Below are 13,815 nucleotides of genomic sequence, written 5' to 3' on the forward strand. Positions count from 1 at the left end.
ATACCGTTATCAGTCCTTAGTTCTGAAGGTATAAGTTTAGTCCTTGAGGTATAAGAAAACCTAGCCCTTTATCAATGACTGAGCTGGCATGGATCCTCTCCCTGTAGGTAATATCGGAAATACCCCTTCACACACACACATTCATTATAAATACTCTATAATAGTGTGTGAATGTTTTTCACACATTCCTCAATGCTTTTTATTAACTATAAGTACTTATCCAGGTGAGTTTATATGAGCTTTGTCAATTGTAATTTCAAAACTTTCTGTAATGGATTGACTGACAGTGATGGCTAACCTTGGCACTCCAGCTGTGACCAAACTACAAATCCCATCATGCCTCTGCCTCCCCGAGTTATGCTTAGAGCTGTCAGAGTATTGCAATACCTCATGGGACTTGTGGTTCCACCACAGCTGGAGTGCCAAGGTTAGCCATCACTGGACTATGACAAGTCCAAGTACCCCTGGCAGCCCCCTGGTGTATATACACCAAATGTTGGGAACGTAGGCTGTGGAGTACGGTACTTAATCCCTAACTTGTAGGTTTGTTTCTAAATCCGTTCCACTGTCTCTGTGGGGAAATCTTCAGATCTGTAGGATGGCTGCAAGTCAAAATTCATCTGTTTCTTGGTTTAATGGAGTGGCCTTGATTGACCAGTTTCATTCAATACCTAATCAGCAGAGTGCTGTCTGGAGTAAATGGGATGGATTGACCTCGCTGGATGTGCTCACTCACTGCAAGCTTCACCCCCGGAACTGCAGAGCTGGAAAAGGAGCAATGGGGCCAGGAGGGAGCCTTCCTGGGGATGCAAATATCGCCTTCTTTCTCCCTACAGATTTTTTTTTTCCATTTTGTGCAGAAATGGGCTTTTAAAGAGTACCTGATTTTACTTCACAGTTCTCTTCAGCATTAATGCCATCCCCATGGCTGAAAGCTCAATTAATAACTGCCGAATTCCCCGGAACAAATTTCAGGGCTCCTTCCTGGTAGAGGCAGAGCTTTGTGCAGTAGCTCTGCATCAATCTGCGCGGATCTCTGCCTCTCCCCGCCCCTCTGTCTTCTTTCACTGATAGGGGCAGGAGAGGCGGCGATCAGCGCCGATTGACACGAATGGAGGCAGAGCTACAGTGCAAAGCTTTGCCTCCGCGGGCAGCAAAATCCAAGACCTTGAAAGTCGTGGATTTTTGCCCCGGGATTTTGAGGGTATTGAGCTTTCAGCCGCAGGGACGTGGCGTTTCATCTATGGCATTAATGCTAAAGAAGACTGTAATGTAAAAACAGGTTTTTGGGAGGGGGGCTTTAGAGTCTCTATAAGGGCCAGAGCCCACTAACGCAGTTGTATCTGCTTTTCAGCATCTATAACATTGATGTGTAACTGAAAAGCGGACACAACTTTGTCAGTGGGCTCAGGCTCTTAGAGGAACTGTAGTGAAAATAACTTTGACTAAAATAGGTTATTTTTTAAAATATTCATTTATATAGTTAATCAGTGTTTGCCCATTGTAAATTTTTCCTCTCCCTGATTTACATTCTGAGATTTATCACAGGCGGTGACATCTTTAGTTCTGCTAGGTCATCTGTGCGGAATGTTCATTACTGAGTGTTCTGTGCACAGAGGGGGGATATTGCTTGATTGGCCGTGGAAAAAAAGCCGTTATTTCCCACAATACGAGGTTCACAGACAGCAAACTGTCAGGACCATGGTCATGACATCACGCTGTGGGAGGCGTTTCACCACAATATCAGCCACACAGACCCCCCTGATCTATTTGAGGAAAGGTGACGATCTCTTGTGGGAAAGGGGGGGGGTGTATCGGCTACTGATTGAGATAAAGTAAAATCCTGGGTTCCTCTTTAAGGCTGGGTTCACACTGGACAGATGTAACACCGATCCTATAAAGACTGATGCTTTCTCAGTTTCAAACTGGTCAGTTTTGTTACATTGGGAATAATATTATACGGGTTTTCCGCTCTAGTTCGCCCACCAACCGCTCGGTTCACCTGTCGCCATCGCTTCTTCTTGCCAATCCCGAAAAGTCGTGCAGGACCCAAACTTGTGTTCAGCTCATGGGAACAGTCCTAATAGATCCATTCTGAACAGGCTAATGCAGGCATGGGCAAACTTGGCTCTCCAGCTGTTAAGGAACTACAAGTCCCACAATGCATTGCAGGAGTCTGACAGCCACAGTCATGACTCATAAAGCCAAATGCATTGTGGGACTTGTAGTTCCGTAACAGCTGGAGGGCCGAGTTTGCCCATGCCTGGGCTATTGCTTTACACAGAGGATATTTATGTGCAGTGTATACCTTTTTATCTTATCATGTATAATCAGCTTTGTGTAGGCATAATCATGTGACCACAGGGCAGAAAAAATGAAAGTAAACTTTCCTAGCTCCTATACATTGTTTACTACAGATGAGTATTTATTTTAAGCATAGAACATGTGGTGACTGTAGTTCGTTTAAAACAGAAAATTATTTTGCAGCATCACATCCAGGTACAAAAACACAAAATTGCAGAGACCGTCTCTGACTTACTGACAGACATCCCCTCCAGGCTCACATCTGGCCTGAGCCCAGATGCATTTTTTAGGACAGCATTGCGGTTCACGGCAACTTGAAATAAATCACTGAGGTACGATGTTTGGGAACGTTTACCGAAAATAAGAAAAACTCTTCTGTAGCTCCCACTGGAGGTACTTTGTAAATGCTTGTGAAGTGCTTTTTCCATGCATGCCGTGTACTGAACAAGTGTTTCCATGGTGCCTGAACAAGGCGACTGCCTGTGTGAGTACAGACCTTGATGAGTGACAGCTACACACTGCTTTCCATGGCTGCTAACAATCCTCTGGTGCTAGCTCACTGCTTTAGGGCTCTTTCACATTAGGGCAGATTTTCTGCGTTTCAACGCAAAGGGTAAAGTTTTCGTTACCCAAGGTGAAATGAAATTCCATAGACTTTCATTTTAGCTTTCACATATAACGCAGCCTTTTTGTGCGTTGCGTTACACTGCACCCAGGCGCAGTTTTTCGGCCGACGCTAGCTTTATGCGTTACAATGTTAGTCAATGTAAAACGCACACTATGCGCGTTTTTAATCCGTTAACGCAGGCAATCAGTCCCAGAATGCAACAGAGGAACAATGTAGAAAGTTGAAAACTAAAAGAAAAAAAAATTACCTGCGTTTTTCTATGTGCAGTAACGCATTGAAAACGGATTAAAAACGCACACTCACTGCAGTGCAACGCATATCAAAACGCATTAAAAGGCGTACAACAAAACGTATGCTTTGAACGTTCTCCAACGCAAGCTCTGATGTGAAAGAGCGTGGTGCTAAAGGGAGGGTAGAGGAGGAGATCTGGGGGGACTCCAGGTGATTGCATTTTCTCATTTGTGTGATGAAAACAAGAATCCTTTTTCTTTCTTTTTTCTTTTTTTTTTTTACTGGATGAAGAATTCAGTGCTAGCGTTGAGTCTCACAAAAGTAGATCAGTGTGTTTTGTGGGTTTGTGGAGCTGAGCAGTGTGATGTCACAACTTACTGGGACAGCTGGATCGTGTACTGGTACTGCTGTTGCCTTTTGGTATGGGATTTCAGCCCTTGGACAAGGGATTGAGTCCCAGCTCGAGGCAAGTGCGTAAAACAGTACGGAGTCTTTGGGCAAGGCTGCCTAATGATATTGGTCGCCCGTGGAGCGTGCCTTAAAGGGAACCCGAACCGAGTAAAATGATTTAAAATAACCACATGGCGTACCAGCAAATGAATATTACATATGTACTTCACCATCAATTCCTCTCAGAAAGCTTACTATTTTCTTCCAGTTCTGACAAGATTGTGTCAGAACGGAAATATATCGGTTTCTGTCAGTTAAATATTAGTTTCTGTCAGTTTATAACTGAAAGGACAACTGATATGCAGTGTAATGTCCATGTTTCCCTATGACTAGAGTAGGCGATATTACAGTTTAACAGTGTGCTGACCTGGAAGCTGTTACGGGTCATCACCATTTTTAAAATGGAGGATGGAGAATTCCATCGATCACAGTGGACAAAGTCTGCTCATCAATCTTTCTCCTCTCCTGCATTCTATGTGGGAAACAATTATGACGTGGTAATGTTTATTTTAACTTTTAATTTCCAAACACCATAGCCGAATAAGGCACTGAGTCCTCCAGGTGTTGCCAATCCCTCGTTGCTGTAACTGAATGGCTCACAAAATATGCCATTGTACTGTATTGCCGGAACTTCTGTTGCTGTAATGAGGGATTGCTGCATCCCCTGCTGTAGAGTCTAATTTCCCTGTGTTGACATCTCGCCCTTATCCAAGCAACGCTGCTGATTTTAACTGATTTGGGTACTGAGGATAATTGCACTCTCAAGTAGTTATCTTTAATTAAGAATATAGTTTGTTTATAAACAGGAGTTGATATATAGCATCAATACTTTACCTACAAACATAAGATTACAAATGGAGTTTAACATTTTAAGAACCCTCTCCAGGCTTGTTGTTTAGCACATATTCCCTCCCTCCCACTAGCCTGGCTTCACAAGAATGCTTAAACTTAGTCATCTTCTAGGCGGGGCTGTGAGTTGGAGTACATTTTTGGGTACCTGGAGTCAGTGGTTTCATAAACTGAAGAGTCTGATCATTTTTGTACCGACTCCACAGCCCTGCTTTAAAGGGAACCTAAACTGAGAAGGATATGGATTTTTCTTTTTAAAAGAATTCTGGTTGCCCGACTCTTCTGCTTATCCTGTGTTTCTAATACTTTTAGCCACAGCCCCTCAACAAGCATGCAGATCAGGTGCTCTGACTGAAGTCAGACTGGATTAGCTGCATGCTTGTTTTAGGTGTGTGATTCAGCCACTACTGCAGCCAAAGAGATCAGCAGAACTGACAAGCAACTGGTATTGTTTACAAGGAAACCTCCATATCCCTCTCAGTTAAGGTTTACACTGGGTGCTGCATTCATTTTTAAATTGGACCCAACACCCATGCTGTTAAGAAGCCACAGACGAATTGCTACATCCGTGCAATGCACCGCTGTAGGGATTTAGCTGCAGTCTGCAGAAAACGCAGCCTACAGTTTTCTTGGGAGGAGGGGGGGGGGGGGGGGGGAGAGGCTTAGGGCGCACAAGATTCGGATGCAGCCTATTGACTTAAATAGGCTGTGATGCTGCATTCAATCTTTCTTCCTTCCTTTTCGTCTCCTCTTTTCTTCTTTTTCCTCCTTCTCCCACTTGATTTACCTGCTTCGCCTACATTGGCGGCCTCTTTTTAGATCGCCCATCTATTGCTGGACGATGGGCATCGGAGGTCAGATCTCCTTCCTGACTTTTGGTCAGGAATCCCCCCTCTGATATGTCTATAATCATGCCCCAGATACTTGTGTATAGTCCTCTGGGGCACACCTATAGCAAACTATGGTTATACTCCCCCTAAATGTACTCTGTTTTAAGTGTTTTATTTAGTGCAGCTTGCCATTATGTCACCTTTCAATGACAATAGGCAATCATTCAACTCTATATTGTCCCTGTTTGTGAACCTGATTAAGCTTCTGTTTACAGCTTTGTTGTACCTTTAAAATTGTAAAATTCAATACAATTTTTGAAACAAAATTGCATATGGAAAACAGCTGAGATTTGCAACTAGGGATAATAGGCCCCAAGGCCTGGAAATCCACTAGCAGCGCTTTTATAAGAGCTTGTGATTTGAAAAGCTCTTGCTAATGTGATGCTATGGGTGAGATCCCATACATAAGAGCTTTACAAAATCACAAGTGTTTAGAAATGTGCTGCTAGTGGGTCCCAGTCCTAATACATTTTTTATTTTTTGATGCAAAATATAGTAGTCACACAGCTACCATTGTGACCGCCCCCCCCCCCCCTTTCCTTCCCACTGATGATGGTGAATGATGGGCAGGCTCTTGATTGCAGAACATTCCTCACAAGAGAGAGGAGAGGGTTGAGTGGTAGCGTGGCCACTCCCTCCCTCTTACGTACTGATTAGGAGTAATGAGAGGCAGGTCACCACATGCTCCTCCCCCCAGTACTCAGACTTGTCAGACCACTGGTATGAAGCAGTAACAACATAATGCTGGGAATACACCATGCAATTTTCTGTAAGGTTCTCTGTAAAGGGGCCCATACACCTAATGATTTTCCCGCCGATATACAGCAGATTCGATCACTGTGATCGAATCTGCTGTGAAATCGTTGTGTAAATGTTGCCCGAACGATCGCTTTCCGACCGAAACCGATCATTCCGTCGAGTCACGTCATTCCTGTCCGTGCGGAAGATTTCGCTCGATCACCGGCGGGTTGGGAGTGCGTCGATAGCGTCGTTAGAATTCCCGACGACCGACGCAATACAGCGGCAATACATTACCTGTTCCTCCAGCGCGTGTCCCAGCTGTCACTGCTGCTCCTTCTCCGCTGGGCTCCGAGTCCGGCAGGCTTCACTTCTTCCTGTCCCGGCAGGAAGTTTAAACAGTAGAGCGCCCTCTACTGTTTAAACTTCCCCGGACAGGAAGTACAGTGAAACTCGCGCCGGCCAGATCAGGTAATGTATGCAGGCGGCGGCGGCAGCTCCATAGATTGTGAATCGATTTCAGCATGAAACCGATTACAATCTGTTTGCAGTAAAGACAGCCATACGATCCCTCTCTGATCAGATTCGGTCAGAGAGGGATCTATCTGTTGGTCGGTCTGATGGAAAATCGACCAGTGTATGGCAGCCTTTAGATTTACCTGCCAGATAAATTCCAACATGTTGGAAATTATCTATCTAACCATCTATCTGCCTAGCAATTAGGCATTGTTCTACTCAGCAGGAGATAACCAGAAGACAATGCACCAGAGATAATGACCATTCTCTCCAGAAAATAATCTAATTATGCATTCCAACAGAAAATCTAACAGAAAAATCTAATGCTGAATACGCACGGTTCGTTCCCGCATCGAATGCGCCGCTCGATTCCCGGCGAATCGATTATTCCCGGCGAATCGATTATTCCCAAACATTTCTGAGCGCATTTCGATGATTTTTAGGTCGATTGCCATGTAAAGTATGGCAAATTGACCTAAAGATCCATCGAAACGCGAACCGGACATGTCAGAAATAAACGAATCGACGGGAATCGAGCGGCGCATCGACGGGAATCAAGTGCTGGGAATACACGGTATAAGCCGGCGGCTCGAACAGCCGCCGGATCGACTCTCACTGCGTCCCCGCGGCCGCCGGATCGATTCACGCTCGTCCCCGCGGGCGCTTCCTTATCTTCTGCTCGATTTCCGCTATTGTCCGCCCGCGGGTATCGAGCAGGGAATCGATCCGCGCGGTGATCAGACATGTTGGAAATTATCAATCGAGCCATCAGCGGCTCAATTGATGACAAACTATCTACCCGTGTATGCCCAGCATAACAGAAGAATCTAACAGCAAATTCTATGGTGTATTCCCAGCATAACAATCAGCTTTGTTTTCAATAAAAAGAGCATTACTAACAGTATCTGTGTTATTTATTAAATGGCAGTCACCTTTTTTTGTAAGGTAAAATGATAAACCTGCCTGGTGTTCAGCTTGTTCTGATTTAATTTTACTGTTTACTGAGAAAGTTGGCTCATGTCTGCAATTACTCACTGTATGGACCATGCCTGCCAGAACAGGGAGTCATATCTAGGTGTTGTGCTTTCTAGCTGTCTTTATTAAAGGAGAACAAGATCATTTGAATTGCCCCCACCCCCCAATCAATCAATCCGCTTTTGAAATTTTTGGGAATGTTTGTTTCCCCCTTTGCACTATCTGCTGTAAATAATTACTTTAAAAAGAAAGCTACTGCTAGTCCTGGCTTGAGAAGAAATGAAAAGGGTTCTTTGCGTTTCTTGCAAACAGTGATAACCTGTGTCTTCTAGGCATAACCCAGTCATTCTACTGTGGCAATAACATAATTAATAAAATTGCTTATTTTTTACAATACTAATTTAATAATTTAAGTTTGCCCATTGTAAAATCTTTCCACTCCCTGATTTACATGTTGAAATGTATCAATGTATCTTTAATTAGCGAAACTCCCTAACACTGCTACTGCCTACTAAGTGCGCTCTATTGGCTGCCTCGCAAGCACTTTGAGTCTGACAGGAGAAAAGCGCTGTACAAATAATGGAATTCTTTATCTGTACAGAATGTTCGTTACTGAGAGTCCTATGCACAATGCACAGCGGGAAATGTTGCTTGCTTGGCAGTTGTAAACAGCTGTTATTTCCCACAATGCAACAAGGTTCACAGACAGCAAACTGTCAGGACCATGGCTATGACATCACACTGTGGGAGGGGTTTACCACAGTATCCACACAGACACCCCCCCCCCACACACACACACACACACACACACACACACACACACACACACACACACACACACACACACACACACACACACACACACCTTTGATGATCTATTTGAGAAAAGGTAAAGATTTCTTGTGGGAAAGGGAGTATCAGCTACTGGTTGGAATAAAGTTCAATCCTGCATTAAAGTTCCTCTTTAATGTGCATGAGTGTGGTTAAAGTGCATGAGAACAAGGCTCTGATTAATAAGGCATTATAGTTGCTCTACAAGCTTTAGCTGGATTTAAAAATAACATGCTATTGCCATTGCTTACACTGAGGATTAATTTGCCATTAGCCTCCACTTATTTTGTGTTTATTCTTAACTGCACACATTTCATAAAAGTAATCTAAAATTGGCATCTGTTCTAATTACTAGCTTCTCATTGACCATCTCTGATAGTCACAACATACTTTTCAACTTATTTAAGTCAAAAATAGATACCGGTACATTTTTCTTCTAAACTGTAGGCAGAGAACAGTCAGTCTTTTGGCCGGGCAGTTGGGGAGCTGTATTTGGTCTCTCAAGCTTTGCTTATGTCAGTGCTTTTGATAACCTGGAAGTGCAGAAGAGCTGACCCCGCTGGCGGGTCCCAATTATCCGGTGAGGCAGGCCGTGGGCGGGGACACTGAGGACCACCGGAGCTGTGGCGAGGGACTGAGGCTGCTGGTAGGGGCTGGAAGAAGCCCCAGGTGTGTAAAAATAGATTCTTGCCCCTGGCCATGGAAGTCCTTTAAAGATGGCTGTAGACACTGGGACCACTTTATTCTTCCTCTTCCTGTTCTCTCCTTACACATAATGCAGGAAGGATTATAAGGATTATCACCCATGAGGACATGACAGAAAGCATCGCTAGTGACAGCTGACGAGATGCTGAAGCTGCATGCCTTGTTAGATACAGCAGGTCCCCGGCATTCCAGCACTGGTGGGGAACGCCTGGTGCAGGATACATGCGCTTGCCGTTTGCTTGAGCAACTAGACAAAAAAGAACTACACCCCCCCCCCCCCTCCCGGTTCCACCACCATGCTAAGTAAAATACTCACCGAGTGTCCAGTGCCGTCTTCTAACCTTCCTGTCGCCCGTAGGCTGTCTGAGGTCCTCCGTGCACGGCTTCCAGCGTGTCACCTGACCGGCTTTGGGTCAAACTATCCGTTATCCCCTTAGGCTCATTAGGCATGCCGGTTATTTGAACCTTCTGGTTCTGGATAACAGGGACTTTTCTGTATGTATATATTTCAGTAACTCAAAAGTTTTCATTTAATATCTTAAAATATTTGTATGTCCCGTGAGTTTTCATGAGATAGGTAAGCCTTCTCCTGTTAATGAAAAGAGCTGTACTGTGCCTCTCTGGCCTTTTATTCTTTGATTCCAATCCTAATCTCCCATCATCCGTGATAATCCACTGACCGTACAATAACTAGATGGCGTGGCTCCTGAGAGCGAGAGAGAGAGGGAGTGAGAGTGTCTGTGATGTCACGAGTGCCTTGAGTGGATTAGTTGTGCTGAAATCATGACTGAGACCTGCCACAGTAAACGGATCCTGTAGTGGATTGTTGTAAATGGATCTGGTAGTAAGGATGCATACTGTGCAGTCTAACCACCAGAGCAGTGCTGTCTGCTGCGCTAACAGAGCCACTGCAGTGATCACTAGGGATGATCAATGATTTGCAAATTCTTATGTGTTTATGCACATTTTTATGGAAATATATGCAGCTTGAAATTGGACCAAACTGTATATGTTTGCATAAATTGGCATAAACTCTTAAAAATGTGCATATCATTGATCCTCACTAGTGATATCTATAGTATAGAAAACCCATCCCCAGACATGCCCTTTTTCTTCCCATGTGACCCCTGCCTGTCCTCTGTATTGGTTCAGAGCAGAATATCGGGTATGAAGCAGCCAGTGGGCAAGAATCCAAAATCCAAACAAGTTTGGTGAAAACACCGGAGATTATTCAAACACGAATCCTTTTCATAGATGACCATTTATACTATGGGAACCTTTATAAGAAGGCAGATTTGTTCTGTGCACAAACACTACTTTTGAGTAAATAGTACTCCCGACTCATGTTTTATTTTCATAAAAGGGGAACTGAATATTTGCCAAGGCAGTTAGAGCCTCTGAAATAAAAGGAAACCAGAACTGAGAGAAACACTGAAAGGTGTTGCTGACTTCCTTTATAAAATGCTGCTTGCTTGGCGGTTGTGCTGATCCTCTGTCTGGTGTATTCTGCACCTCTGACCTGCAGATTGTGTTCTGTTCATGTATTACCCACATACTGCCTGGGCCATTGGGGGTTACAGATACTGTTAACTCTATAGCAGCCAATTTATTTAGAGGATTGCAAGTTTTGCAGGCTAATTGAATTTAGCATGTTTTATTTCTTATTTCGTTACATTACCGTGCTTCTAATTAGTACTTCTGTAATGTGAATTATGGGCACTTGTCACTAGGGGGCAGTAGGAGACAAGAGGACTTCTGCTTTCAGTTTCTATATTTTGTTAGTGGAGAGAAATCAAAGCATTCCAAGAATTTACAGCACAAGACATTCTGTCGACTGAGGTCAAAAGCTGTGCACTTACCGTATCTCAAACGAGATAACTCTATTGAAGTTGGTAATGGGTTAAACCAAGATGGTCAGCCCGGCAGTTGCACAACTAGTATTGCTTGTACTCCCCTTCCCCCAAGTGTATCTCCATTGACAGAAATAGGACACTATTGCATTTCATGTTGCTAAGATGAAATGCAGTGGTCTATTGTTTATGTGCAAATTGCTTTCCCCCTTCCTGACCCTGATTCTCAGCCTTCATTGGTGTGAGTCAGTGTAGAGTGTCTGTAGATTTGTTTCTAAGTTTAATTGCTTGTCTATGCAATTCTCTTCAGGCTAATTTCACACAGGTGCAGACAGGTGCTCTAGGGAGTCCCTGCAGGCACCAAGTGGGTATGACAGTTGCTACAGTACTGTAGCAATAGCACAGAATCTTGGGAAGCAGTAACCACCATCCAGATGTCACAGTCAGTGGTGTAGCAAAGGGAGATGCTGAAGTTATCACTGCAATGGTACTGCTGGACCAGAAAACTCACTAGGGGCCATCATTCAACACCTATATTAACTCTTAACTGGTGCTGTGCAGGTTAAGTGCACTACCTCTTACTTAGGAGACCAGGATTCCAATCCTAACTGAAGCCAGTACCTGTTCAGTAAGGTGTCCTTGGACAAGACTCCCTAACACTGCAGGATGGCTATTGAGTGCACCCTTAGTATCTGTACCCCTTAAGTGCTTTGGCTCCCACAGGAAAAAAGAATATTATTATTACTATTTAGTATTTATATAGCGCCGACATCTTCTGCTGTGCTGTACAGAGTATACTGTCTTGTCATTTAACTGTCCCTCAGAGGGGCTCACAATCTAATCTCTACAAAAGTCCTATGTCTATGGTAGTATTGTGTAGTGTATGTATTGTAGTCTAGGGACAATTTAGTAGGAAGCCAAATAACTTCTCTTCTTGGGATGTGGGAGGAAACTGGAGTGCCTGGAGGACACTCGCACAGACGCGGGGAGGACATGCAAACTCCGTGCTGATAGTGTTCTCTATACAAATTTTAGCATCATTACTACTGATCTATATGCTGTTCTTTGAACAGTAGTTATCACTAACAACTTGTTCCCCTCTTTACACTGCTATGATACTGTTGCTGTCTGTAGCATTTTTTGGTGCTCTGTATCAATTATCAAATATTGAAGCATGTAGGTACACACCCTACGTTTTTCCATTCGATTGATAAATTCCGTCATGTCTAATATTCCTCTCGATCGTTTTGCTGTTCGATTTCTCATAGAAGTGAATGGAGAAAGTTAAGAAAAACGAGTGGAAGATAAGAGAATTGAGTGGAGAATTGAGCGGAAAAAAAGATCAACGAAGAATCGAGCGAGAACGCGTTTCGTGTGTACCCAACATTAGAAGTTTAGATCACCTTACTGTCATTCACACAGGATTTCTCTGCTGGTCACCAAAGCCATCCATTACATTAAAGGTTGAGAATCAGATCATGGACTCTACTATTATTGTCCTCCCACTTCCCCACCTGGCAGAGGAGTAAATGTTGGAAGAGCAGCCCAACAACTGCAGAGTGGTCTAGACTCTAGGGCTGTGGAGAGCCGTCCTCTTAGCTTCTTTCCTTTTGATACATGGGCTGTTGGGGGTGGGGTGAGTCATGGTGGCCACAGTTTTATGGCATTCTTGGCAGATGGACCTACTAGTTTTGGGGCGGTCATGGTGGAAGGTGGTGTGAATGTTGGGAGACTTAATCAAATTTTTGCTGGGGGCCCCTAATGATTTGAAGTTGTGCCTTAAAAGCCTATATACACATGGGCTACAACTGATGCCGCAACCACTTGGCGCGCACGTGTTGCGGCGACAGGTCGCCCGTATGTATGATGCACGCGCCCCGAACCGTTGCCCGTCGGAGCTGTCGCCAGGCGATTGCCGCGGTCAATTGCCTGCTACAGCTGTTGCCGCAAATGCCCCTAGTCCGCCGTGTGTATGCGGACTAGCGACCGCAACACACTTACTATCGACTGAGCTTCTGGCTTTAGTTAATGGCCTCTGTATTGGTGCCAAGGCTACAGATCATCATCTGGTGAAGGCAAAGCTATATTGAGGTGTGGCATGTAGAAGGGGAGGCTAGTAGTGGCATCTTGCAGTGCTGGGGGGGGGGGGGGATATTGTATCTTTATTATAGAAACAAAACTTGCCACCGCTTCACTGTCATGCAGTCCTTTGCAAGATTGCTTTTAAAGTGATCCTGAACTCAGAACTTCCTCTCTGCTCTAAAAGATAAACAGCATACGACCCTTTAAAAGTATAACATTTTGTTACAGCTGATTCAAATCCTGCAATAAATCTGCAGTGTTTCAACTTCCTGCTTTCATGGAAGCAGACATAGGGTTAACATCCCGTGTTTATAAATTGGCTGCTCTGCCGAGGTAGTCAGCTGACACAGCTGAAAGATCAATTTACAGTTGGGATTGGTCACAAATGAGGGGGGAATCAGACAGTCTCTCTGAATACATACAGGGCGCATTTCTCTGTTTTCCTTCTGTCCTGTGCAAGAGTTCAGGTCCGCTGTAAAGAAAATCTTCCAGCAGGGGGCGTTATTCCCTGCTTTATTTCACATGCTGGACAGGCAGGTAACGTTTCAACAGAATGCAGCCTCCTTCCTCAGACAATGTGTTTTTCTTCATTGTACCTTTAATATGGAATATGTTGTGTACAGTTGATTAAACACGATTGTTTTTGTGTGTTACAGGTCTGATGGAGAGAACTCCAGGACAGTCAGGTGAGTTATCACAGCCCTTTGTGTTATTAGCCTTTTTAAGGGGGAGGCTTGACTGCTGATAACAGTGAGATCATCAATCG

The 13,815-nt window shown here is 44.2% G+C and overlaps 1 protein-coding gene across 5 annotated transcripts in view; it reads left to right on the top strand.

The window, feature by feature from the left end:
- IQSEC2 (IQ motif and Sec7 domain ArfGEF 2) overlaps positions 1-13,815 on the top strand; it is a 394,948-nt gene that overhangs the window by 154,991 nt on the left and 226,142 nt on the right. For all 5 annotated transcript variants that reach the window (XM_068248403.1, XM_068248411.1, XM_068248410.1 and 2 more), the window contains one exon: positions 13,706-13,735. In XM_068248403.1, the coding sequence (XP_068104504.1) occupies positions 13,706-13,735 (30 nt within the window). The remainder of the gene's footprint in view (positions 1-13,705; positions 13,736-13,815) is intronic.

This window comes from Hyperolius riggenbachi, chromosome 8 (genome assembly GCF_040937935.1).
Source record: "Hyperolius riggenbachi isolate aHypRig1 chromosome 8, aHypRig1.pri, whole genome shotgun sequence".
Classification (NCBI taxonomy): Eukaryota; Metazoa; Chordata; class Amphibia; order Anura; family Hyperoliidae; genus Hyperolius; species Hyperolius riggenbachi.